We start from the raw sequence: 27099 nt of genomic DNA, 5'->3' as shown, positions 1-27099 counted from the left end.
TGGAATAGGGATTAAAAATTCTAATTCTATAGTATGAGACAATATATTCATGTAATGTTTAAGGAAAGTTTTGTAAATGAGTTCCAATAGTTCATGGATTAGGGACCCAATCTTATGGGATTCCACAGGCTTCTGTAGAAAGATTAATTTAAATAATCTATATCTACCCAATGGGACTCAGTGCTAACGCTAAAAGATACCATCAGAGATGCTTAGTTTTGCAGTTCTCAAACTGTGCATTTGTGTCTCCAGAGCTAACATACTTGTTAACAGCAAAAATGTTTTTAAATAAATACATAAATAATATATAGCGGTGAGAAATAACAGACCTCAGCCCTATTGTCCCTCTGCAAATTTATGTACATAGAGTCAATCCCTTACCACTCTCTAAAAGTGCAAAGTTTCAAAAAGTTCAATGAATAGAAGATTGTTGGGGGCAGAATAAACCTGGACAAGGAGAAGAAGCCTGGAGACGAATGTGAGAAGGGAGGGACAAGAAGTAGAAACAAAAGTGAAACTGTTTTTGAGCAGCATATTCCAGAAGTCTTGAGGTCTTTCTGAGTGTAGCCTTCATTGATTTGAGGTCTACCATACCATGCTCATTTGATGCACCTTCTAGCCAAAGACTTCAGTGTTCCAGAAATAAAGGCTAATGTTGTTGAACTTGCAAAATACTTCCGTAACAACCACTTTGCAGCAGCTGCTCTGAAAAATGTGAGAGGACCCAAGCTAACTCTCCCACAAGACGTGCAATGGAACTCAGGAGTGGACTGTTTTGAGCACTAGATCAAGAACTGGCCTAATCTGATGACACCTTGTGAACAAAATTGTGAAAAAACAGATGGCACCATCACAGCCAAAGTTCTCACCACTGGGCTTAAGAGAAATGTTGAACACATGCTGAGTACCCTGAAGCCTATTTCTATAACCTTGAACAAAATGCAGGGAAATAGCTGTTTTATTGCTGACGCTGTTGAAATTTAGAAGGAACTGAGTGAGATCTTAAAAAGAGAAATGTGCAATGATAGAGTTAAATGATAAACATTAAAAAATGAATGGGACAAGCACTTTCTCAATACTCAGTACCGGGGTCAAACCTTAACTGCTGAAGAAGAGGAGTTGGCTATAACATGGACATCCGGCAATCATCCCTCCATAATGCCAACTATAATAAACTTCAGCGCTAAGGGTGAACCATTCAAGAAATAGATGTTTGCTGATGATGTTTTAAAGAAAGTCACACCAGTGAATTGGTGGAAGTCACTTAAGCACTTGGATTCAGGGATCGTTGAAGTGATAATCTCACTTTTAACAGCAGTAGCTTCCCCTGCCAGTATAGAAAGAATATTTTCTTCCTTTGGACTAATTCATTCCAAATTGAGAAATCGTTTGGGACCTGAAAAAGCAGGAAAGCTTGTTTTTTCTTTTCCAGATTATGAACAAACAGGAAAATGAAGGTGAAGATGACTGAGTTAGCTGCAGAAGCCAATATTTTAAGTTTCTCATGTTGACCTGGCTGACATAGTCTATTTAATTTTTGTTGTTTTTTAAAAATATTTCATTTAACTATTTTAGCTAAAAACAATTTTAACAAAAACAAACCTGATTTTAAAAAAGTTTGAATGTTTAACTAAATTCAAAAATTCATACTTGTTTTGTTAAAATATTATGTTTGCTGTTGAAGAAAAAAATCCAGAATACATAACGTTATTGTCTTAGTTAATTTAGATTTAAATTTAGACAATTTAAATGTCTGTCTGGTGATGTTCTCCTAATACAGCATGGCAAGAAAATCCTCCAAATATTAATGATTAACCTATTGAATTGGAGCTAGTTCACCTCCCAATGACTTCATAAATATCTGCTTCAATTACCTTTGGTAAATGAAATAACCAAACCACCATTCATTTTCTGATATAGCTGTAAAACTAATCTGAGAAGTTTTTTTTTTTTTTTAAAAAAATCACTTAAAAATGTATAGTGTGTACCTTTGTTGCCGGCACAGAGTGCTCGAGGCAAGCAACAGCTGGGTTTGTTGCCCGGTGTGCGTCACGCCAATGACCACAACGGGGTGGAGAAGCAGAGAGATTTATTTGGAGCTTTAAATGGGGCGCAAGGAGACTGAGCTGTTTTAAATTCTGCAGCAGTGCAGCAGATTTTAGTATATATTTTATATTTTTGTTTATTTTATTATATAAGCTTATGCAATTAATTATTTGTTGCCCTGTATAATATTGTAGCCAATTAGCTAAAGCAGCCAGTTGTGGGTTTTTTTTTTTTAAGTAGCATTGCTTGAGCCTTATCTTATTTGGTTTTATTTGTTATTGGTTTTTGTTAAATATTTTTGCTTTATTTGTTTTTTAGGCTGAAGCTGGCTTTGGTTGGCGAGCCGTGTGCAAACCTGTTTGTTTGTGTGCTAGCTTTTTTAGTGTTATGCAGGATTATAGACGGTTTAAGGAGCAAAGGGGCTTTGGTTTATTTGGGCTTAGAGCAGGGCTTTTTTGGTATTTGTGGTTTTTTATTTTTTTGAGTTATTTAGTGTTGTGTTTAGTGTTTTTAATAATTTTTTGGGGAATATTTAATAAGTTTGTAGCTGAATTTTTTTATATTTTTTTGAATAATAAGTGATTTAGCGCTGAGGAGTTAGAATTTTTAACAAGAGGATATAATGGGGTTTTTGTGGAGCGGGAGGCACATATTTTGTATATGACTGCTTTACAACAGGCAAGCAAGAGGAGAATTATAATACACAACACGACACCTGTGAACAGGAGACGAACAATGCTTTTTTTTAGGTTGGGCAGCCATTTTTAGAGTGAGTTAAAGATAGTGGGCTTTTTCTGGGGGGCTTTTTATTGGTTAAGGGCCTGTTTGGCTGACAGGAAGTGCTTGTTAATATTTTGTGAATTTTTTGGGACATACATATAGCATTTATTTTTAATTAGGGCATACACCTTGCTTTGTGCAGCCAAAAGGTAAATATCTCCTTCTATTACCTTTGGTAAATGAAATAACCAATCAACCATTCATTTTCTGATATAGCTGTAAAACTAATCTGAAAAGTATATTTTTTAAAAAAAATCACTTAAAATGTATAGTGTGTACCTTCTACAAATGAAACCTACATCTATCTCTGAGTTGTGAAGAATATGTATTAAGGGTATAACAACCAACAAGAATGCACTTTTATGTAGAAATCCATGATTAAATCAAATCTTCCTGACTAGTGATTTAAATCAATCATGATTTAAATCAAATCCACCCTGGGACTAATATGTAATGCTTAGGTAATCAAAAAAGGCAAGCATTTTCTACCACATTTCTTATGAACAAGTATAGATCTGTTACAAAATTTCAAGAATCCCATCTTTTCTCTGTATAATTTTAGGTATCCTTCCCAACATCCTTTTTTTGACCTAGACACTTGTTTAGCTGAATGTTATTTACAGCCAGTATTCCTGTAATCCTATAATCTTGGCACAATAAGACCGGCTAAGAATCTGATGGGAGAAAATGGAGATTTAACTAATATAGTTTCATCCAAATAAGAAAATCAGCATGTTTGTGAGTCCTTGCTGTAGAACATTTTTTGCTATTGATTTCCAAGCTCTTTACAATCATTAATCAATGCTCAGCACAATCTCATCATTTTACAGATGTGGAGATTAAGATTTTTAAAGATATTTGCGTGCCTAAAGATGCAAACAGGCATCTAGTGGGATTTTCATGGGAGTTATGCACTTATGCACTTAAATGAAATCCACCCTCCCAGTCGAAAAGGGATCCTGGCGGCTCTGGTCAGCACAGGGACTGTCTGGTTTGCGGCACGCAGAGTGGGGCTGGCAGGCTCCCTGCTGGCCTCCACTCTGCGGGGCTCCCAAAAAGTAGCGGCCAATGGGAGCTGCGAGGGAGGCGCCTGCGGATGGGGCAGCGTGCAGAGCTGCCTGGCCGCACCTCCACGTACAAGCAGGAGGGAGGACAAGTAGCTGCTTCTGGAGCTGATGGAGGTAAGCGCTGCCTGGAGCCTGCACCCCTAACCCCCTCCCGTCCTCCGAACCCCTCAATTCCAGCCTGGAGTACCCTCCTGCACCCCAAATCACTCATCCCCGAGCCCACACCCCCAGCTGGAGTTCTCACTGCCCCCAACCCCCTGCCCCAGCCCTGATTCCCCTCCCACCCTCTAAACCCCTCAGTCCCGGCCCGGAACACCCCAGTGCACACCAAACCCCTCATCCCCCTGCCCCAGCCCAGAGCCCATACCCCCAGCCGGAGTTCTCACTCCCCCACCCCAACCCCCTGCCCAGCCCTGATCCCCCTCCAAACCCCTCAGTCCCAGCCCAGAGACTGGACCCCCATCCCAGCCAGAGTCCTCATCCCCCTGCCCCAGCCCACACCCCCAGCCGGAGTTCTCACCCCCCCCCATTGCCCCAACCCCCTGCACCAGCCCTGATCCCCCTCCCACGCTCCAAACCCCTCAGTCTTAGCCCAGAGTGCCCTCCTGCAGGCCAAACCCCTCATCCCCACCCCAGAGCCTGGATCCCCGCCCCAGCCGGAGCCCTCATCCCCCCTGTCCCAGCCCAGCAGCGAAAGTGAGTGAGGCTGGGTCGGGGAGAAGGAGCGACAAAGGGAAGGGCATGGAGTGAGCGGGGCGGGGCTAGGGTGTTCCTTTTGTGCCAGGAAAGTTGGCAACCCTAGCTGGGAGGGGAGCCCTTAGGGCTCTCCAGTGCAACATCCCCACCCCCAGTCCGTGCCCGGGCTGAGAGCCGGGATTCCCCAATGCCAGCCCCCCGAGGCTGTGCCGGGGCCCCCCCAGGGCCACACCCGCTCCCCCCCCAGAGGCTGTGCCGGGGCCCCCCCAGGGCCACACCCGCTCCCCCCCCAGAGGCTGTGCCGGGACCCCCCAGGGCCACACCCGCTCCCGCCCCCCCCTCCCGAGGCTGTGCCGGGGCCCCCCAGGGCCACACCCCGCCCAGCAATGCCGGGGGCCCCGCTGCTCCCCGCTCCCCCCCCCCCCCGAGGCTGTGCCGGGGCCCCCCAGGGCCACACCCGCTCCCGCTCCCGCCCCCCCCCCGAGGCTGTGCCGGGGCCCCCCCCCGGGCCACACCCGCTCCCGCCCCCCCCCCCCGAGGCTGTGCCGGGGCCCCCCCAGGGCCACACCCGCTCCCGCCCCCCCCCCGAGGCTGTGCCGGGGCCCCCCCAGGGCCACACCCGCTCCCGCCCCCCCCCCCGAGGCTGTGCCGGCCCCCCCCAGGGCCACACCCGCTCCCCCCCGAGGCTGTGCCGGGGCCCCCCCAGGGCCACACCCGCTCCCGCCCCCCCCCGAGGCTGTGCCGGGCCCCCCCCAGGGCCACACCCGCTCCCGCCCCCCCCCCGAGCCACACCCGCTCCCGCCCCCCCCCGAGGCTGTGCCGGGGCCCCCCCAGGGCCACACCCGCTCCCGCCCCCCCCCGAGGCTGTGCCGGGGCCCCCCAGGGCCACACCCGCCCCCCCCCGAGGCTGTGCCGGGGTCCCCCAAGGGCCACACCCGCTCCCGCCCCCCCCCCGAGGCTGTGCCGGGGCCCCCCAGGGCCACACCCCGCCCAGCAATGCCGGGGGCCCCGCTGCTCCCCGCTCCCGTTCCGGATTTGCAGCGTGGCTCCCCGCCCCAGCTGGGCTCGGGCTGGCCCCGCGGCGCCTGCCAGCGGAAGGGAAGGGAGGCGCCCCCGGCCAGAGCGCGGCGCCATGGAGGCGCTGCTGGCCGCGGCCCACTGGAGCACGCTGCTCGTGTGCACGGTGATCAAGCTGCCGCAGGTGGTGGCCGTGCTGGCGGCCCGCTCCGCGCGCGGCGTCAGCCTGGAGAGCCTGGTGCTGGAGCTGAGCGGGTAAGAGACCGGGGCAGGGGGGCCGTGGCCAGGCCTTGCCTTTGCTCCCGGCCTGGGGCCGCGGGACTTCTTGGCACGGGGAGCTCGCCCCGCTTTGCCCGCTCTCCGTGGGCCCGGCCGGCTTCACACGCGAGCCCAGGGCTGAGGACGAGTTGTTTCCCCGGCTGAAGTTTGCTGAGGGCGGGTCCTGACTGTGAGTGGAAGGAGGGACGCGTGCCCCGCTCCTGAATCCTTATGGAAAAGGCGGCGTCTCCCTGTAGCCCACCGAGAACTTGCAAAGCTCCCGCCAGCTTCAACGTGCAGCAACTTCCCAGCCCCCCTGGGCAGCCAGCCCGGGATTCCCCGCGCTGCATCTTCACCACCACCAGTATCAGCGCAGCGGGGAGACCTTGGCTTCCAGGCCTGGGCTTTAGTCCAACAGAACAGGCTGGTACCTCATGTACTTTCAGCAAATGTTTTATCAGTTTCTGTCAAGGTTCCTCCCCCACTCTGAACTTCTAGGGTACAGATGTGGGGACCTGAAAGACCCCTTAAGCTTATTCTTACCAGCTTAGGTTAAAAACTTCACCAAGGTACAGACTTTTTGTGTTGACCTTAAACAGTACACTGCCACCACCAAGCGATTTAAACAAAGAACAGGGAAAGAGCCCACTTGGAGATGTCTTCCCCCAAAACCTCGCCCCAAGTCCTACACCCCCTTTCCTGGGGAAGGCTTGATAACAATCCTCACCAAGTTGTACAGGTGAACACAGACCCAAATCCTGGATCTTCAGAACAATGAAAAATCAATCAGGTTCTTACAAGAAGAATTTTAATTAAAGAAAAGGTAAAAGAATCACCTCTGTAAAATCAGAATAGAAAATACTTTATAGGGTATTTAGATTCAAAACACAGAGGATCCCCTTCTGGGCAAAACCTTAAAGTTACAGAAAACAGGAATAAATATCCCTCTTAACACCGGGAATAGTCACATAAAACAAAAGATAAACTAATCCGCCTTTCCCGGTTTACCTATGCTGGTTGCAATATTGGAGACTTGGATTAGGATGGGTTGGAGAAGATGGATTTCTGTCTGGCTCTCTCAGTCCCAAGAGAGAACAAACACATAAACAAAGAGCACAAACAAAAGCCTTCCCCCCCCCCCCAAGATTTGAAAGTATCTTGTTCCCTTATTGGTCCTTTGGGTCAGGTGCCAGCCAGGTTAGCTAAGCTTCTTAACCCTTTACAGGTAACAGGATGTTGCTCTGGCCAGGAGGGATTTTATAACACTGTATACAGAAAGGTGGTTACCCTTCCCTTTATACTTATGACAGTTTCCATTCCCCAGAAAGCATGTTTTAAGTGAAACGGGATAATCCTTTACCTTGGTTTCATTCTTAAAGCAGGCCCCAGCCCAGGGGGCTAGCTACGCTAAGCTTGCCTGACTTCAATTGGAAATGGAATGCTGTTTTAAATTAAAAATCCTTACAATTACCCTCTTATGAAATACCCTATTTGCTCTAACAAAGAGATCCTGTAGATGTGTGCTTAAAAGTAAACCCATTTTGGCCCAGGCTCATATGACTTACCTTAAACATTAGTCAACAGTTAGCGCTCAGGGGCAGTAGTTTTGAACTCCTGGTAATGCCACAATTCCCCAGGGAATGGTAACCAATCAAGGCTTATTTTAAAAAGCCTTGACTTGAAAACCTATTTATTTATGGAGTTAGTCTGTGTAACTTGACCTTCCTACTGTTGTCAGCTTCATCCACTACCCCCCACCCACTCAATTATCTTTCTTGGCAGCTGGTGCATCCTGTCTTAATTTAGACTGTAAATTCTTTGGAGCAGAAACTGTCTTTTTGATTTGTGTTTACACAGCACAATGAGGCCCCCAATCCTGACTGGCACCTCTAGGTGCTACTGTCATACAAATAAGAAGCAGAGAATTGTATGCTCCATTTTTGCAATAAGTTTGCTCAACTTTGTAAAGTGCACGCAACTGCTCTGGTGCTATTCTCATCACAAGCACTTGCAAGAAGTAATAATGATTCCTAAGCTGACAGACTCAGTCAGACAGGTGGTGCTGCTCTTTATTGGCAATGCTTTATATAGAAGGAGCAGATGCACTGATGTTTAAATCTGCTGAACTGGAGTCACAACTTTTGGATTATGTTTGAGAGTAAAGTCATTGGTAAACTGCAGCCTACATAAACCTCTGAACCAAGCCTCCACCTTCAATCCAATCACCCTTCTGCTATGAAGCCTACAATAAGCTAATTTATTACTATTATAAAAGTTCGGAGTAGGGCTTGAGTGCTCAGCATCTCTTAAACTGGGGTCTTAAAAAGCTGATTTTATATGTAACTGCCCACTGCACCCTATTCTATTTCTGTGGTGTCTGAACTCTGGATTGTGAATTCCTTGTGGCAGGATCTGTCTCTCTCTTATGTGAGGCATCAGCCCCAGCTGCAGTTGCACCACAAATAATAAAGGACATTATTTGCCTCCTTAGCAGTTTAGACCTGTCCACACTGTGGCCTCAATTGTCTCCTGAACTGGCCACTTTGTGTGTCTTAGATAGCACCAATTTGCAGCATCTGTCTCTAAGTGTCTAGCTGAGAATCCCATAATACAATAACTGTTATTTGGATGTAAATTATAAAGACAGCATTCAGTACAATATTTACCAGCAAGTGTAGGCTTGAATGGAAGGATGGTGCAGTTATTAAGACACGAGACCACAGTTCAGTTCATTGCTTTCCCCTTGGCTTCATCTGTAGCTTTTTTGCAACCTAATTTCTCTCCTCAGTTTTCTCATCTAGATCGGGGATAAAATTCCTTACCTACCTCACAGGAGCATGCTCAAGAAGTTTGTAAAGCATCCTTTTAAAGAGTTATATAGAAGGAGCTGGGGGAATGCAAAGTATTATGCAGTTGCAGCTATTAAAACAAAATATAATTAAAAAACTAAAACCCAATTTTAAATATGTTGAATAAAAAGAAACTAACAGGAGTACCACATTTCAAATATTCAAAACACTGGTTTGTACAATGCACACTTTTAGAACTGACAGTGGTATTGTATCCTACCTTGCAGTTGATTAACTAAATGAACCCAACTTTAACTAAATGAACCCAAAAAGAAAAGGAGTACTTGTGGCACCTTAGAGACTAACCAATTTATTTGAGCATAAGCTTTCGTGAGCTACAGCTCACTTCATCGGATGCATACTGTGGAAAGTGTAGAAGATCTTTTTATATTCACACAAAGCATGAAAAAATACCTCCTCCCACCCCACTCTCCTGCTGCTAATAGCTTATCTAAAGTGATCACTCTCCTTACAATGTGTATGATAATCAAGTTGGGCCATTTCCAGCACAAATCCAGGTTCTCTCACACACACCCCCAACCCCCGCTGCCCACACACAAACCCACTCTCCTGCTGGTAATAGCTTATCTAAAGTGACCACTCTCCTTACAATGTGTATGATAATCAAGGTGGGCCATTTCCAGCACAAATCCAGGGTTTAACAAGAACGTCTTGGGGGTGGGGGGTAGGAAAAAACAAGGGGAAATAGGTTACCTTGCATAATGACTTAGCCACTCCCAGTCTCTATTCAAGCCTAAGTTAATTGTATCAAATTTGCAGATGAATTCCAATTCAACAGTTTCTCGCTGGAGTCTGGATTTGAAGTTTTTTTGTTGTAATATCACAACTTTCATGTCAGTAATCGCGTGACCAGAGAGATTGAAGTGTTCTCCGACTGGTTTATGAATGTTATAATTCTTGACATCTGATTTGTCATTCTGAAATGAACCCAAGTTATTTTCAATCAGATGCACCATATTAGCATGCTGAATTGCATTTTATGCATTACAAGATGAGTGTTGCTGCACTGCTCGAGTTAATGACTGTTGACTCACCTGCTACCATTTCTCCCTACCCAAAAGAATTAAGAAGAGGCATTGTTTGACTTAAGCTGTATACTGGGTCATTATATAAATAGTATGATCTGCTTGCTGTGTCAAAAGTAACCATACTACTTAAACAGGCTTCTACCCACCCCAGAGGTGTCATATTTAGTCCTCTTAAAGAAAAACACAACCCTATCAAATGAACAGTTCAACTATTAAGCTCTAGTAACAGTGCAGTAACTTTATATTTAGAAAATTAATTCTTACTTGTTAAGACCTGAACCCCTCCTATAAATAGGTTTGTTTCTAACCAAAACCAAATTGTGTGTGTACATGCATGTCAGTGCATGGGAGAGAGAAAATCTATGAGTGACTTTCATTTGCAAAGTATTAAGTGTTCCTCATTGGGTGAAGTTGCTAGGAACAGCTGACTGCATATACATTGCCAGCTCTCCCAACTTTACTAGAAATGCAGTTTGATTCTGAAGATTAACTATGTAAAAATGACAGGTTTCAGAGTAGCAGCCGTGTTAGTCTGTATTTGCAAAAAGAAAAGGAGTACTTGTGGCACCTTAGAGACTAACCAATTTATTTGAGCATGAGCTTTCGTGAGCTACAGCTCACTTCATCGGATGCATCACGATTGAGCATTGAGCATCACAACAACTTATGCTCGAATAAATTGGTTAGTCTCTAAGGTGCCACTAGTACTCCTTTTCTTTATGTAAAAATGGCATCTTTTCTCTTCACACATCTTGGTCTGTTCAGGGTCGTAGCTGCTGACTGTGGCCCAGTTTTGCAAAGATGTAAGTACACATGGAACTTTATGCACTTGCACAGTCCTTGTTGACTTCATGCTACACCAGGGGTGGGCAAAATTTTTGGCCTGAGGGCTGCATCGGGTTTCTGAAATTGTATGGAGAGCCGGTTAGGGGAGGCTGTGCCACCCCGAACAGTCAGGCGTGGCCCGGCCCCTGACCACTATCTGATCCCCCTGCTTCTCACCCCCTAATGGCCCTCCTGGGACTCCTGCCACATCCAACACCCCCTCCTTCCCTGATGGCCCCCTGGGCACCCCTGCCCCATCCAGCCCCCCTGCTCCCGGTCCCCTGACCGGCCCTGGACCTCCCGCCGCCCCATCCAACCCCCCCTCCTTCCTGACTGCCCCCCCCAGGACCCCTGCCCCATTCCAACCCCCTGCTCCCTGTCCTCTCACTTCCTTCTCCTAGCATATGACTGAGAGATTGTTTGACCTACAGAATTATTACTTATGCATGAATTATATGGAAATAGCCTATCTATCAAGCCCTGGGTGAGTAAGCAGTACTGGCAGTTACAAAATATCATTTATTTGTGAACTGAGCAGATATGATCAGCAAGTCAGAAACACACACAGAGCTACACAATGCCATCTTACAACGTTACTTTTCAGAATAGAACCTTGTATTAGAGGTGTCAATACCAATGAGAAGGTGGTGTCAAAATTTAAAACTTTGTTGATGCATACAAGGAATACCTGATGTTGTGTTTCAGAGTAACAGCCGTGTTAGTCTGTATTCACAGAAAGAAAAGGAGTACTTGTGGCACCTTAGAGACTAACCAATTTATTTGAGCATGAGCTTTCGTGAGTTACAGCTCACTTCATCGGATGCATACTGTGGAAACTGCAGAAGACATTATATACACACAGAGACCATGAAACAATACCTCCTCCCACCCCACTGTCCTGCTGGTAATAGCTTATCTAAAGTGATCATCAAGTTGGGCCATTTCCAGCACAAATCCAGGTTTTCTCACCCTCCGCCCCCCCCGCCCCCACACACAAACTCACTCTCCTGCTGGTAATAGCCCATCCAAAGTGACAACTCTCCCTACAATGTGTATGATAATCAAGGTGGGCCATTTCCTGCACAAATCCAGGTTCTCTCACTCCCTCGTCCCCCTCCAAAAACCACACACACAAACTCACTCTCCTGCTGGTAATAGCTTATCCAAAGTGACCACTCTCTCTACAATGTGCATGGTAATCAAGGTGGGCCATTTCCAGCACAAATCCAGGCTTTCTCACCCCCCCCGCCCCTTTCCCGGGGACACACACACACAAACTCACTCTCCTGCTGGCAATAGCTCATCCAAACTGACCACTCTCCAAGTTTAAATCCAAGTTTAACCAGAACGTCTTGGGGGGGTGGAGGTGTATGGGTCCATGTCTCGAAGGTAGCTGGGAGTGCTGGATAGGTCGGAATATGAACAAGAGGCTGCTCGGCAGCTCTCCAACACCACTTTCTACAAGCCATTACCCTATGCTCCCACTGAGAGTTACCAAAAGCAACTACAGCATTTGCTCAAGAAACTTCCTGAAAAAGCACAAGATCAAATCCGCACAGACACACCCCTGGAACCCCGACCTGGGATATTCTATCTACTACCCAAGATCCATAAACCTGGAAATCCTGGGCGCCCCATCATATCAGGCATTGGCACCCTGACAGCAGGATTGTCTGGCTATGTAGACTCCTTCCTCAGGCCCTACGCTACCAGCACTCCCAGCTACCTTCGAGACACCACTGACTTCCTGAGGAAACTTCAGTCCATCGGTGATCTTCCTGATAACACCATCCTGGCCACTATGGATGTAGAAGCCCTCTACACCAACATTCCACACGAAGATGGAGTACAAGCCGTCAAGAACACTATCTCCGATAATGTCACGGCTAACCTGGTGGGTGAACTTTGTGACTTTGTCCTTACCCATAACTATTTTACATTTGGGGACAATGTATACCTTCGGATCGGCGGCGCTGCTGTGGGTGCCCGCATGGCCCCACAGTGTGCCAACATTTTTATGGCTGGTTTGGGGCAGCGCTTCCTCAGCTCTCGTCCCCTAAAGCCCCTTCTCTACTTGCACTATATTGATGACATCTTCATCATCTGGATCCATGGAGGGGAAGCCCTTGAGGAATTCCACCATGATTTCAACAATTTCCATCCCACCATCGACCTCAGCCTGGTCCAGTCCACACAAGAGATCCACTTCCTGGACACTACAGTGCTAATAAACAATGGTCACATAAACACCACCCTATACCGGAGGCCTGCTGACCGCTGTTCCTGCCTGCATGCCTCCGGCTTTCACCCTGGCCGCACCGCGCGGTCCATCGTCTGCAGCCGGGCTCTGCGATGCAGCCGCGTTCACTCCGGCCCCTCAGGCGTAGACAGGCACCTGCAAGATCTCTGTCAAGCTTTCTTGCAACTGCAGTGCCCACCTGCGGAGGTGAAGAGGCAGGTTGGTGGAGCCAGAGGAGTTCCCGGAGGTCGCCTAGTGCGGGACAGGCCTAGCAAAGGAAGTGGCAGAGCGCCACTGGCCGTCACCTTCGGCCCCCAACTGGGACCCCTCCAACGCATTGTTGGGGATCTGCGGCCTGTCCTGGGGGATGGCCCAGCACTCTCGTGGGTCTTGGGGGGCGGGCCAGTCCTTCCCTGCGGACGGCCCCGCGGCCTGAAGCGGATGCTCACCGGCAACCACATGCCGCACGGCAGGGCCACTGGCCCAGGAACTTATCCTTGCAGCGGGGCCCGTTGCCAGCTGTGCCCATGTGTCTGTTCGGGGGACACCATCGCAGGGCCTGGTGACATCGGCCACACTGTCGGGGGCTCGTTCGCCTGCACATCCACCAGTGTGATGTGTGCCGTCGTGTGCCGGCGATGCCCCTCTGCCGTTTGCATTGGTCAGACTGGACAGTCTCTACGTAAAAGAATAAATGGACACAAATCAGATGTCAAGAATTATAACGTTCATAAACCAGTCGGAGAACACTTCAATCTCTCTGGTCACGCAATCACAGACATGAAGGTCGCTATCTTAAAACAAAAAAACTTCAAATCCAGACTCCAGCGAGAACTGCTGAATTGGAATTCATTTGCAAATTGGATACTATTAATTTAGGCTTAAATAGAGACTGGGAGTGGCTAAGTCATTATGCAAGGTAGCCTATTTCCCCTTGTTTTTTCCTACACCCCCGACGTTCTGGTTAAACTTGGATTTAAACTTGGAGAGTGGTCAGTTTGGATGAGCTATTACCAGCAGGAGAGTGAGTTTGTGTGTGTGGTTTTTGGAGGGGGGCGAGGGAGTGAGAGAACCTGGATTTGTGCTGGAAATGGCCCACCTTGATTATCATACACATTGTGAAGAGAGTTGTCACTTTGGATGGGCTATTACCAGCAGAAGAGTGAGTTTGTGTGGGGGGGGGCGGAGGGTGAGAAAACCTGGATTTGTGCTGGAAATGGCCCAACTTGATAACCACTTTAGATAAGCTATTACCAGCAGGACAGTGGGGTGGGAGGAGGTATTGTTTCATGGTCTCTGTGTTTATATAATGTCTTCTGCAGTTTCCACGGTATGCATCCGATGAAGTGAGCTGTAGCTCACGAAAGTTCATGCTCAAATAAATTGGTTAGTCTCTAAGGTGCCACAACTACTCCTTTTCTTTCTGATGTTGTGTGGTATTAAGGTTTAATGGACAACATTTGGGATGGGCCTGGGCTTAAGCCACACGTGTAAGTGAGTTCAAACAAATGCCAATACATTTTATACCACGTACCACCACAACATTGCTCCTTCCATGTGTTTTACAGGAAAATTATTTTGGGAATGTTTTAAAGAGTTTTTTATTTTGAAAGTTCATTGGCACTGTTCCTTGTGTCCTTCCACCTGCAAAGTCACCTGATTTAATTACCTTGACTCTAGTTGTACAGAACTCACCTCAGCACTAGAATACTTAGCAGTTCTCAAACTTTAGTAACCCAAGCCCAGATTGATTTAAAAATTTTTGCAGACCCCCCAACCCCACCCCTCAATCCCAGACCCTGCTCCCACTCCATCCCTACCCCAAGGGCCTACTTCTTCTCACCCCCACTCCACCTCCTTTTCCCTCCCCTTCCTTCCCAGCACCTCCTGCACACCACTGAACAGCTGTTCCGTGGCATGCAGGAGGCACTGGAAGGGAGGGGGAGGAGTTGATCAGCGGGGCTGGCTGGCCCTGGAGATGATTCTGCTCCCTCCCACAAGTGCGCCCCATCCCTGCACCTCTTGCAAACTGGGGAACAGCTGTTCTGTGGCATTCAGGAGGCACTGAGAGGGAGGGGGAGGAGTTGATGAGTGGGGCCGGCAGCTCTGGCCACGATTCCGTCCCCTCCTGAGCACGTCCCGTCCCTGCTCCTCCCTCTGTCTCTCAGCGCCTCCTCCATGCCATGGAACAGCTGTTCCCCCCGGCATGCAGAAGGCGCTGGGAGACAGGGAAGAGTTGAGGGAGGGAGGGGGAAGAGTTGATCAGCAGGGCCCACGGACCCCCTGGAGTGCACTTGCAGACCCCCAGGGGTCCGCAGACCCCAGTTTGAGATATGCTGCTCTAGCTATATGTGAGGCCTCTCTGTAGACCAGACTCTCTGAGTGCCGTATCATGCAAGAAGATAGGACACAAATACTCCAGAAAGTTGCACTAGTGTCTAATAAATTTTCAGCTGGGGAGTTCAGGAGTTAGTTTTAAGTCTTAAATGGTTTAGGAGCCAGATACGCAGGGAATTGCCTCTCTCCCTGCCCCATACTGCTACATTTGAGACCAGTAGGTATTTAAGCTGGAGCTCTGTCCTACAGTTCCTCTTAATTCTACATGTGGACTCCTTGACTATGGCATTTGGTTTCTTCTGGGTGGGCCAGAGCTTAAATTTTTACAGGAAGCCAGGGGGTTAATATGATATTTTTTGTGAAAGTTTAACCTGGTGTCAGGGAAAGCTTTCTGACAAAGATCTGTTATGGTATAGTCTCACAAGGGAAGTCGTAGAAGCACTATTGCTTGGGACATTTAAAACTAGATTTTTCACCACACTAGTAAAGATCCACTAGGAAATGAAATGCACAATCCTGCACCCACAGTGAGAGGCTCTGGATGGTTTAGTAGGTATTTTCCACTTCAAGGTACTAGGATTCTGCAATTATTCAGCGTTTTAAAACAATTTTATTACCTCATTTTTAATTTGGAACATCATAGGTAGGATTATTATAATAAATTGAGAAATCAGAATTATACCCAAGGCAGGTCAAAGAAGATTTCTCATAGGTTATGACTGGGGTTTAAAGACCTGAAAGCTTCTTTTCCTTCTCTTGTAAATAGCAATTGTTTGAACTAAACCTTTCAGACACTATCACTGAGACCTTTGTGTGGAAGTGATGGCCAATCTGTACAGCTTGTCAGTTCACGTTGTGACAGGGTCGGCCCAGATGGCTACAGGAGAGTAACAGAAGGCAGATATATTAGCCTCAGGTTAAGTAGGTCCCTTTTCCCAGATTTCTTTCGCAATATCTAGTATGCCATGGGGGTGGCGTCCGTATAATAATTCAAAGGGGGGAAAACGCAGTTGAGACCTGAGGTACCTCCCAGATTGCAAACATAAGGTAGGGTAGTATGGTGTCCCAATCCTTCCCCTCCCGACTTACCACTTTCCTTATCATTGCCTTGAGGGTTCGGTTAAACCTTTCTACCAGCCCATTGGTCTGCGGATGATAGACTGAAGTTCTCAGGGTATGTATATGGAGCAGCGTACAGAGGTCCTTCATCAGCTTCGACATAAATGGAGTACCTTGATCTGTTAATATCTCCTTTGGTAGCCCCACTCGGGCAAAGATCCCCACCAGCTCTTTAGCTATTGTTTTAGAGGCCGTGTTCCGCAGGGGGATGGCTTCTGGGTAGGGAGTAGCATAATCCAGAATGACAAGTATATATTGGTGGCCCCGGGCTGTCTTCTCCAGGGGTCCCACTAGGTCTATGGCTACTCGCTCAAAGGGGACCTCTATGATGGGAAGGGTACTAAAGGTACACTCAAGTGGGGATGGGGACTGTGCAGCTGGCACTCCGGGCAGAACACACAGTACCTCCGCACTTCTTCATGTACTCCGGGCCAGAAGAATCGTCGCAGGACCCGTGCCAGGGTCTTTTCTACCCCCAAATGCTCTCCAAAAAGATGACTATGGGCCAGACTTAATACAGCATTCTGGTTTGGTGTCAGATCAGTGGATATCCTGATCTGCTCCTGCATGTTATTTCCCTGGATCGGGGTCTCTTGGGCCACTACACACGCCTCTCGTTGGTGCCAAGGCTTTAAGAGGTTAATGTGATAAATTTGTTCTTGTTTCCGGCGTCCTGGCTGCCACACCTTGTAGGTTACTTCCCCCACGGGTTCAACTACCTCATAGGGCCCCTGCCATTGGGCCAAAAGCTTGCTTTCTGCCATGGGTACCAACACCATCACCTGATCCCCTGGTTGGAACTGTCGGACTTTTGCCTGGCGATTGTAATGGGTTCGCTGGGCCTCCTGTGCCTTTTCCAAATGTTCCCGTACATTTGGGGTGACCCGGGCTATCCGTTCTTGCATGTGCAACACATGGTCAATTATATTTCTCCCCTCATTGGGTGCCTCTTCCCACTCAGTGCTCCGACTCTTTGTGGCTTCTGATGGGCCTTCAGCCCCTCTCTTTTTCTACCTGGGCTCTCCTGGTGGCCCAGTCACCCGCGTTCTAGGGCTTGGTGCTGCTAGTTTAACCCGGGGAACTGGGCAGACCCGTGCTCCCTAATCCACCTTGTGGGGGGGTCTCACTAACCCCACATATGTACACCAGACCAGTGAAGCAAAATGGGGTAGAGACCACAGCACCGGTCGATTCGGGGAGTGCTATCACGCTTGTCTCGGGGAAGCTCGTGAAGCGTAGTCAGCTGCTGTGGGCTAAGCGTACGGCGATAACATGCGTCCATGGGACAGTTGGTTATTACCCCACCATCCCAGTAAAAATCGAGATTCAGGGGAACACTACTGAGGTAGCAGCAGGTGTAGTCCCTAAACTCCCATACCTGGTGCTCATAGGGAGGGACTTCCCAGGGTTTGAAGAATTACTCCCAGTAGGGGAATTGGAGAAAGGGGGAAGCCCTGAAAGTAGTGAGGCATCCACAGTAGACTGTCAACCCTCAGCCTTCTCTGAAATAGCCCCAGATTTGTTCTCCATTCCCAGACAGCATAGAAAGACGAAAAGGGAAAGAAGGGCAGCTAAGGCCTTGGGAACCCGAATACTGGCCCAAAGCCAGAGGTCGCTCTCGTAGGTAGGCAGACCCGAGCAGCTGAAAAGGAGGCCACCCAGGAGGGAGAAGCACCCGAGGCTGACCCTAACGCCTCTGAACCAGTAGAGGCAACAGAGACTGGCCCCCGAGATCTTGGGCAGATGAGCCCCGGGAGAGGAAATTTTGGACGGGATCAGGCCAAAGACCCAAGGTACGACAGCATTAGGAAGGAGGTGACCGAAATAGATGGGGTCCCCGTGGAAGGGAAAACCCAGGGACCAGGACCCTACTTCATAACGAAGAAGAATCTCTTATACCGGGTTGCTCCAGTACAGGGGCAGAAGGTACAGCAGATCCTAGTACCTCAAAAACACTGGAATGCAAGGGTGACCAGATGGTTTCTGTCCCTACAACCTTTCCAATTCACCATACAACACTGGGCTGGAAGCCACCACGGCAATACAGATGGCTTGTCACGAATACACTGCCTGATGTCCCAAGTTTCCCAACCCCGTAGTGTTGAGCAGAGGGGGGGATATGTGACAAGGTCGGGCCAGATGGCTACAGGAGAGTAATTTTTTTTTTGAAGCAAAAGATGTTTTTTTTATTTGCATAACACACTTACAAAGTAAAAACAGCAGCATATGCAATGTGTAACACAGCAACCAATCACAATTGTTTTCGCATTAGCTTCAGGGGAGGGAAGTGTTCAAGCTTGCCTGGGCCCAGAGCGGGAGGCTTCCTCGACTCTCGTGGTCTTCCACCCTTCCGAGTTACCCGGTGGCCCAGAGCGAGGGGGCTTCCTCAACTCTTGTGGTCTTCCACCCCCTCGAGTTACCTGGCGCCACGCCCGAGTGTCACCAACAATTCTCTCCTCTGAAAGCACCCAACAAGAGGGGCAGGCTGTGGGGTGGACAATCGGGGTGGGGGGGTGCACGTGCACCCACGTGTGAAAGGACCCCTCCTAGATGGTGTCCGCAGCAGCAATGGCTGGGGCTGGGGTCCCTTACTCTCTCCCCCAATCAAAGGGTCAAACAAAGGGACCCGGATGGGGACACCGAGCAGAGAACCTCAGACAGCGCCCACCGCTCCTCTAAAGCATCAAGGGAGTCGGTGGACGCCGCCCAGAGGAACTCCACCCGGATACATGAACGGACAGAGGATCGGAAAACGGCCCCACAGTCACAGGAAACTCCATCGGCCAACCTCCTCTCTCTGGTTTTATAGGTGGCCATTTTAGCCAAGGCCAGGAGGAGGTTAACTAGGAGATCCCGCGACTTTGTGAGGCCACAGATGGGGAGTGCATAAATAAAAAGGTGAGGGGAAAAATGCAACCAAAAACATAATAGGAGATTTGTGAGGAGCTGGAACAGGGGCTGCAGCCTGGCACACTCCAAATATATGTGCACCAGGGTTTCCCTCACTCCACAAAAGGGACAAGTATCTGGGACGGGGGTGAACTGCGCCAAGTACGTGCCTGTGCTCACAGCTCCATGAAGGAGCCGCCAACTGATATCCCCGATGGGCCTCGGAACCAAGGTGGAATATAGGCTGGCCCACTGGGGCTGCTCACCCTCCAAAGGTGGCAGAAGGTCTCGCCACTTTGTGTCAGGGCGTGACACTAGGGTGAGGGCGTGAAGGGTGTGGAGCATGAGCATGTATAGATGTTTCCTTGGCGCGGTTTGGAAGCGTACCGGCTGCAGTTCATGCAGCCGGCTTGCAGTGAAGGGGTGAGGGGGTTGATTGGGTCTGCGGGGCAGGGATCCAATTAAAAGGTCCGGCAGGCCTAGGATAGAGGGTGGGCAGGGCGTGCCCTTGAGCAGGACCCGGTCGCGGTAAGCTCGAGCAGCGGGCGGCAAAGCGGCCTTCGCCTCCTGAAGTACGCGCCGGGGGGGCGAGGTCTGGAGAGCCCCATGCGCCGGGCGAGTGTCAGGGGATCCAGCCAGTCTCCCTGGTCGTAGTCCAGGAGGTCTCCGACTCTCGTGACTTCTGCCAGGATTCAGCTCTGGCGTACCGAGCAGGACTCCGCCACCTGCACACAGAGCTGGGGGTTGTGTAGAAGGGGCTCCGCGAGGAGATCTACCCCCTCGGCGGCCGCCACGGACCTGGTCATTAAAAACAGTTTCCAAGTCCGGAGGAGGTCCTGGTAGAAGACCGGCAGCCCGGAGAGGTCTCGCGGAAGTCCTCCCGGACGGAGATAAAAGAGCTGCCGGTCATATCGGAGCCCTCGGATGCGGCGCAGGATGGCGTGCGCCAGTGTGCTCCACGCCAAACTGCCTGCACGATAGAGGAGACTCTGTAGGGCCTGGAGGCGGAAGACACGGACCTGAGTGTACAGACACTTCAGGCCCTGCCCTCCTTCCTTCAGGGGTAGATGAAGAACTCCAACAGGGGCCCAGTGCATTCCTGACCAGAAGAACTCTAGAATCAATCTCCGGAGGTGGGTCAGGAAACCCGGGGCCGGGGCCAGGGTGTTGAGCTGGTACCAGAGCATGGACAGGACAAGTTAATTAAGCACCAGCGCTCTCCCTCGGAGGGAGAGACATTGGAGTAATCCCGTCCATTTCCAGAGCTGCTCTATCACCCCGCCCTCTAAATTTTCCCAGTTTTCCGGCGGAGAGGGATGCGTGGTAGAAAGGTAAACGCCGAGGTAGAGCAGCGGACCCGCGCTCCACCGGATGGTCTGAAGTGCGGGTGGGAGGGAGCCCACCTGCCGCCAGTCTCCTACCGCCAAGCCAGAGCTCTTGACCCAGTTGACCCGGGTGGAGGAGGCTGCCGAATAGATGGCCTGGCAAGCCTCCACCCGCGCCAAGTTGCCAGGGTCCTGGATCATGAGGAGCACGTCATCTGCATACGCCGACAGGACCAGCTGCAGCTCCAGCTCCCGCAGCACCAACCCTGTCAACCTCCTGTGCAGGAGACAGAGGAAGGGTTCGATCGCCAGAGTGTACAGTTGGCCCGAGAGGGGGCACCCCTGCCGTACTCCTCGCCCGAAGCTGACCGGTTCGGTTAGGGTGCAGTTGAGCTTAACCAGACACTCTGCGGAAGTGTACAGCACCCGGAGAAAACCCACAAACTGGGGTCCGAAGCCAAATGCCTGCAGAGTGCTCAGGAGGTACCCATGGTCCACCCTATCGAACACCTTCTCCTGATCTAGGGACAGGAGGGCGAGTGACAGACCGTCTCTCCGCCCGAGTTCCAAAAGGTCTCGGACTAGAAATAGGTTGTCAAAAATGATGCGACCCGGGACAGTATAGGTCTGGTCTGGGTGGATCACATCCGCCATCACGGACCCTAGCCGCAGCGAGATTGCTTTCGCTACGATTTTGTAATCCGTGCTAAGGAGTGAGACGGGACGCCAGTTTCATAAATCGCGGAGGTCCCCCTTCTTCGGCAGCAAGGCGAGCACCACTCGCCTGCACGACAGAGGGAGGACCCCACTCTGCAAGGACTCAGCCCAGACGGTGACTAGGTCTGGGCCGAGGATGTCCCAAAACGCGCGGTAAAACTCCACGGTCAGCCCGTCCATGCCCGGAGATTTATTGGTGGGCATGCGACGGAGGGCTTCCGAGAACTCGGCCAGAGCGAGAGGCAATTCTAGCCAGTCTCGGTCGCTCGCGCTGACTGTAGGGAGCTCCTCCCAAAGCACTCTGCAAGCACTAGTGTCGGGCGAATCTGGGGAGAAAAGACTTGCGTAGAAGGCTCGGGCCCTCCCGCACATCTCCGCCAGTTCTGTGAGGAGAGTGCCGTCTTCTGCCAGGAGGCAGGTGACGGGTTTCTTAGCCCCCCTCGTTTTCTCCAGGGCATAGAAGTAGCGGGAGCCGCGATCCATCTCCCGAAGGAGGCGGATGCGGGATCAAACAAAGGCGCCCCGGGCCCGATGGTCCTTGAGGGCCCAGAGCTCCTTCCGCTTCTCCCGGCACGCTCTGCAGAGGAGCGGGTCTTCGGGGCTGGCGGCCAAACGCCTCTCCAACTCTAAGACCTCCCGTTCCAACTGCTCTATCGCCGCATTTCTCCATTGGCTGGTGCCCCGGGTGTAGTCACGGCAGAAAAGCCGGGCGCGCACCTTCCCCAGGTCCCACCATCGCTGCGCCAAGGGAAAGGCACGCCGCTGCCCTCGCCAGGCCAGCCAGAATTCCTGGAAGGATGTCACGAAGCCTTCATCCTCCAACAGGCTGTTAAAATGCCAATAGGCCAGCCCCGGCCTCTCCGCGCAGAGGGAGGCTGTCACGATGGCTAGGTAATGGTCAGAAAATGGGGCCAGCCGCGTGCTGGAGGAATGGGCTCGTGAGAGATGGAAGCGTGATAAATAAATGCGGTCCAACTGGGAGTGGCTCGACCGATGGGCTTCCATCCGGACAAAGGTGAACGTGGAAGTGTCATCCGGGAGGTGGTCACGCCAGATGTCCACTAGGGAGTGATGTTCAACTATCTCCTGGAGGGTGTCCGCGGCAGCCAGGCTCTGCTCAGTCCCCGAGCGGTCTCGCTCCTAGAGGGTGGTAGTAAAATCCCCTCCCAAGACCAGGCACTCGTGAGAATCTAAGGTGCCGAGGAAGGCGGATGCCTGCTGATAAAATTGCAGCCGCTCCGGGCCTGGTGTCGGGGCATAGACGTTAACGAGGTTAACCACGAGCCCCTCTATACAGACCCGGAGATGAAGCAGGCGACCCGGCACTGCCTCGGCGACCCCTAGCACCTCAGGCCGTAGGTCGGGGGAGAACAGGGTCACCACTCCAGCCTGCCGAATCGTGGAATGGCTAAAGTAGACCCTGTCCCCCCTCTCCAGCCCCCAACTGTCTTCGGCGGTCGGATCCGTATGGGTCTCCTGCAGGAAAATCACAGAGTAACCTCCCTCCTGAAGGAAGGGGAGCACCTGGGACCTGCAGAGAGCCACCCTACAACCCCAGGTGTTCAACATTGCGATGGTGAGAGGTGCCATGGGGAGGGCCAGGGGGGATCCTCACTGGCAGGGACGCTCGCATCCCACAGTGGGCCGCGCAACAGTCCTTGACCCATTCCGTAGGTGAGTAATTGGTCACGGAAGACGCGGACCCGCCAGTAGGCCGTGGCATCCTGCTTCCCCATCCCTTTACCTTCCCCATGAGGGCCCTTGTGGCCCGGAGGATTTGAAAAAAATCCCCCCATCGCTGGAGAGCAAGCTGTACCTTGTTGCGGGAGCCACGGACATCCTCTAAAAACTTCCGCAGCTCTCCTTGCAGCTCATGGGGGGGTGGGGTTACAGTTTCCCAGTTGTTCCCCGGTGGGGCCCTTGGTGCAGCCCCGTGGTCCACTAAAACGGACAAGCAGGGTGTGGACCCCCAACGGGGTGCCTGATGGGCTGGAGCTTCTAGGCCCGCCTCAAGCTCTGGGGCGATAGGGGACGGTGGAGGGAAGATAGCAGCTCCTAATGGGTCCGGGCAGGAGAACACAAAGGCTGCTCCCTGGGGGTCATCAGTTGGGAAAGGGAAGGAGACAGCCCCGGTGGCAGCAATAACATTGCAGGAGGTAAATTGGATAGGGGCAGGGGCGAGATTCTGGGTTTCGGGAGGCAAGCAGCTGGATGGTGGCGCCTCCCGATCAGACTCGAGGGTTAAGGGGGTGGGGAGGGAGCTCTCAGTGATACTGGGCGCGGGCTCTATGGTGGATTTAGCGGCCACAGCATCAGGAGGTGGATTATCTTCTGTTGGGACCCCGCCCGGGAAGGAAATCGATTGCTCTGCACCAACGGGGGTGCCCCTGGTGACTCGTGTCCCGGCCGCGTGGCGCCGGCTGTCACCTGAGCAGGCTCGGTGGTCGTCAGCGGGGCGCCATCAGCGGCCGGGTCGATGGAGGAGTCCAGGGGCTCCTCGGAGGTGGGAGCAGAAGCAGCAGTTAGGGGGGGGGAGCATGGGGAAAAGAGGGGTGGAGTGAGGTCGCCCAAATCGAGGTTTGCTGGCAAAAGGTCGTCCTCCCCCTGGGTGACCGGGGTCAGATCTTGGGCCTCGATCTCCTCGAACATGGAGGAGAGGACACTTTCCGTCGCCCCGGGGTTCTCCCCGCTGGCACCCGCCACAACTGTTGCCTCGGGGTTCACGGGGGCTTCGGGTAGTGTCAGGACAGAAGGGGCTTCCTCGAGGGTCTCGGAGGGGAGGGTCTCCCGTGGAGGGGAGACACTATCTTCTGGTGCTACCACGTCTTTCCCGGCTGACGCCGGTGGATGTGACACACTCGTGGGCAGAACGGAAGGTTCGGCATCAGTGCCCCCCTTCCTGGTCTTCCGGGGGGCCTGCGCCTCGGGTAGATGAGACGGAGCTCGAGCCTTCCGCTTACCTCGCTTCCCCTGGACTAGGGCCCAGCCCTCTATGGCCTCATCTGGGGGCTGGTTAGCAGGGGTCGTGTCAGGGGGTAAAGGCGATGGCTCAGGGACTTGGGGCGGGGGGGACGACGGGGGGGCAGCTTAAGGGAGGGAGGATTCTCCCTGGGGCAGGCTCTCTCCCATGCCTGGTGGTATCTCTGCCACACCCTCCTCCATAGGCCCCGCCAGATGGTCAGCAGCGAGGGCGGGTCTCTCCCGCTCGTCTGGGCGTTGTAGGGGAGGTGCCCCTTGGGCCTGAGCAGGAGAAGTGGTGGTCCGAAGAGGAGGGGGGGCGGGTTCGGGTATCGAGCGGCCAGGGGCGTCGGCAATGACGGGGCCGATGTCCTACCGGGTCTCGGGGATCCCAGATGCCCCTCCTTGCCGGGCTAAGGGGCAGTCCCTCCGGACATGCCCTGACGCCCGGCAGAGGTAGCACCGAGCTTCCCCCGTGGAGAAATACACCCGGTAACGGGCTCCCTGGTGGGGGACTAGGAAGGACCCCTCGAGCGCCTCTCCGCATGCGCCACCGACGGCAGTAGAAGCTGCACTTGCCGGCGGAAGGAAAAGATGTGACGGAGGGTGGGGTCCTTGCAGCCCAGCGGGAGAGGGCTGATGACAGAAACAGGTTTCCCCAGCGTGGAAAGGGCAGGTAACAGGGCAGCATTGGGGAGAAAAGGAGGGACAGAGGTCAGGACCAGGCAGACGCCCAGGTCCTCTAGCGGCTCTAGGGGGACAAACACCCCCCCCCACTGCCAGGCCCCTCTCCACCGCCTCCTGGGCGGCAGCCTCCGATGCTGAAAAGAAGACGACCTTCCCATACATTTTGGAGGCCGCCACAATGGCCGAGGGCCCCACCACCCTCGCCAACGCCTGCACGTAGGTCTCCATGTGGGGCGAGGCGGGCACCAGGAGGCATTGGACACCGTGCTTCCTTGTCATGGTGGGGAAGGGGCCCCGGCCGCTGTTGATGGTGGCAGAAGCAGTGGGCAGGAGAGATGACGAGGCGGCGGGGGGGGGGGGGCTGCTGCCGCCCAGGCATACATCATGGGGGGTGAGGGAGGGACACCCGCAGAGCTGGTGAAGGGGGCAGCGGGGAGGGACGCCGTGGTCAGTGGCGGGGCCGCAGCAGTGTGGGTAGCCCCTGCCATGGAGGGCCTGGTGGTTTTAGCGGGGCCCTTCCCCTTCTTCTTGCCCTGGCTTTTCCCGCCGGCTGGGGACTCCCCTAGAGTCTGGGGAGATGGTGGGCATGGCCGTGGCAGAGGTCACCCCGGTGCCGTCCATTGCTGATGCTCCAGCGGGGGCGGTGGCAGGTGGTTAACAGGAGTTGGGGTCAGGTAAAAAGGGACAGGCTGTGGGATGGGCAGTTCGGGGGGGGGGGGCACATGAACCACTGTACACTTGTCCAGAGAGTCCTGTTTGGTTGGCTGGTGCTTCTGGCCCACATGGTGGAATCAGGGTGAGCAGCTAAGTCCAGAGGCAGATGTTAAACAGCCAGCAATGACGATGGAGGAGGCAGTTGTGAAGATGGTAGTGTGGGGGTTGGGAGGACACAGATGGATCGGGGGGCAGCTCCGTGCCACACCCCCTGTGTCCCTACAAACACAAGTCACGACACAGTCAAGGCCTCCCCCCACACGAGAGCACAGTTCGAAAGTTACTCAGTCTTGGGCCCCCTCCACGGCGATTTGTAAGTTCCCCGGGTGGTGTTCCTCTGGTAGATGGCTGTTTCTCTGTCTGTTCCAGGTTTTCTTTTTTGCACTCCAGAAATCCCAGAGCAAGTGATAAGATTTCTTTCAACCAGAGACCGGGTCCGCAGACAAACAGCAGGGTCTGGGGGTTGGGTCCTTCCACTCTCCCCCTCCAGGGAAGTGGGCCGGCAGGACTGCCTTTCTCGGGCGGGGGGGGGGGGGGGTGGTTCAGCTAGAGCGGCAGCAGCATCCAAGGGTGGGTGGGGGGCGGCTAACAGCTGGCCGGCACTCTGGCAACAACGGAAAAAGAAAAAAAAAACAGCAAAGGAAAAGAAAGGGAGGAGAGCGTCTGGCCCGGTCGGGGCGGGGGGGGGAGGGAGCTGAAAGCAGGGGCAAAAAGCAAGGAAAGCCCAGGCCAGAGGGCAGCAGCAGAAGAGAAGGCTAAGTAGGTCCCTTTTCCCTGGGTAAGGTAACAAGGAAGGTTTCAGAACAATCAGGAACCTTCTGGAGACAAGACAGGCTGATTAGAACACCTGCAGCCAATCAAGAAGCTGCTAGAATCAATTAAGGCAGGCTAATCAGGGTACCTGGGTTTTAAAAAGGAGCTCACTTCAGTTTGTGCATTTGAGGAACTGGGAGCAAGAGGTACTAGGAGCTGAGAGTGAGAGCGTGGACTGTTGGAGGACTGAGGAGTACAAGCATTATCAGACACCAGGAGGAAGGTCCTGTGGTGCGGATAGAGAAGGTGTTGGGAGGAGGCCATGGGGAAGTTGCCCAGGGAGTTGTAGCTGTCACGCAGCTGTTACAGGAGGCTCTCTAGAGAGCTGCATTCCACAGGGCTCTGGGCTGGAACCCGGAGTAGAGGGTGGGCCCGGGTTCCTCCCAACTCCTGGTCAGACACAGGAGGAGTTAACCTGGACTGTGGGTTCACAAAAACGGCCAAACTGAGGGCTGCCGTGAAGCTCCAAGGCGAGCAAATCCGCCAATAAGCATAAGACCCACCAAGGTAGAGGAGGAACTTTGTCACAATGTATATATATTGAAACAGACTGCAAGATCTTCAGGCCTAGGACTTTGTCTTCCTGAATGTACAGTTTGCACAATGGGAGCTGGATTCCGCTTGTGGCGTTTAGGCACTCCCACAACAGACAGGTTTTTAAAATGAAATTGTCAATGAACCTATATTATTATAGTCTCTGTGCGCAAACAAACT

The 27099-nt window shown here is 52.0% G+C and overlaps 1 protein-coding gene and 1 long non-coding RNA gene across 2 annotated transcripts in view; one reads left to right on the top strand and one right to left on the bottom strand.

The window, feature by feature from the left end:
• The window catches only part of LOC125634578 (uncharacterized), a 275616-nt gene extending 269431 nt beyond the window's left edge, over positions 1-6185 (bottom strand). The window contains exon 1 of the long non-coding RNA XR_012667554.1: positions 5901-6185. This is a non-coding gene — a long non-coding RNA (uncharacterized LOC125634578). The remainder of the gene's footprint in view (positions 1-5900) is intronic.
• Positions 5588-27099, top strand: part of SLC66A3 (solute carrier family 66 member 3) — a 31482-nt gene continuing 9970 nt past the window's right edge. The window contains exon 1 of the mRNA XM_048845522.2: positions 5588-5861. Within this exon, the coding sequence (XP_048701479.1) occupies positions 5722-5861 (140 nt within the window). The 5' untranslated portion in view covers positions 5588-5721. The remainder of the gene's footprint in view (positions 5862-27099) is intronic.

This window comes from Caretta caretta, chromosome 3 (assembly GCF_965140235.1).
Source record: "Caretta caretta isolate rCarCar2 chromosome 3, rCarCar1.hap1, whole genome shotgun sequence".
Taxonomy (NCBI): domain Eukaryota; kingdom Metazoa; phylum Chordata; order Testudines; family Cheloniidae; genus Caretta; species Caretta caretta.
The sequence above is the reverse complement of the archived record's forward strand: the minus strand, read 5'-3'. Positions and strand labels throughout refer to the sequence as shown.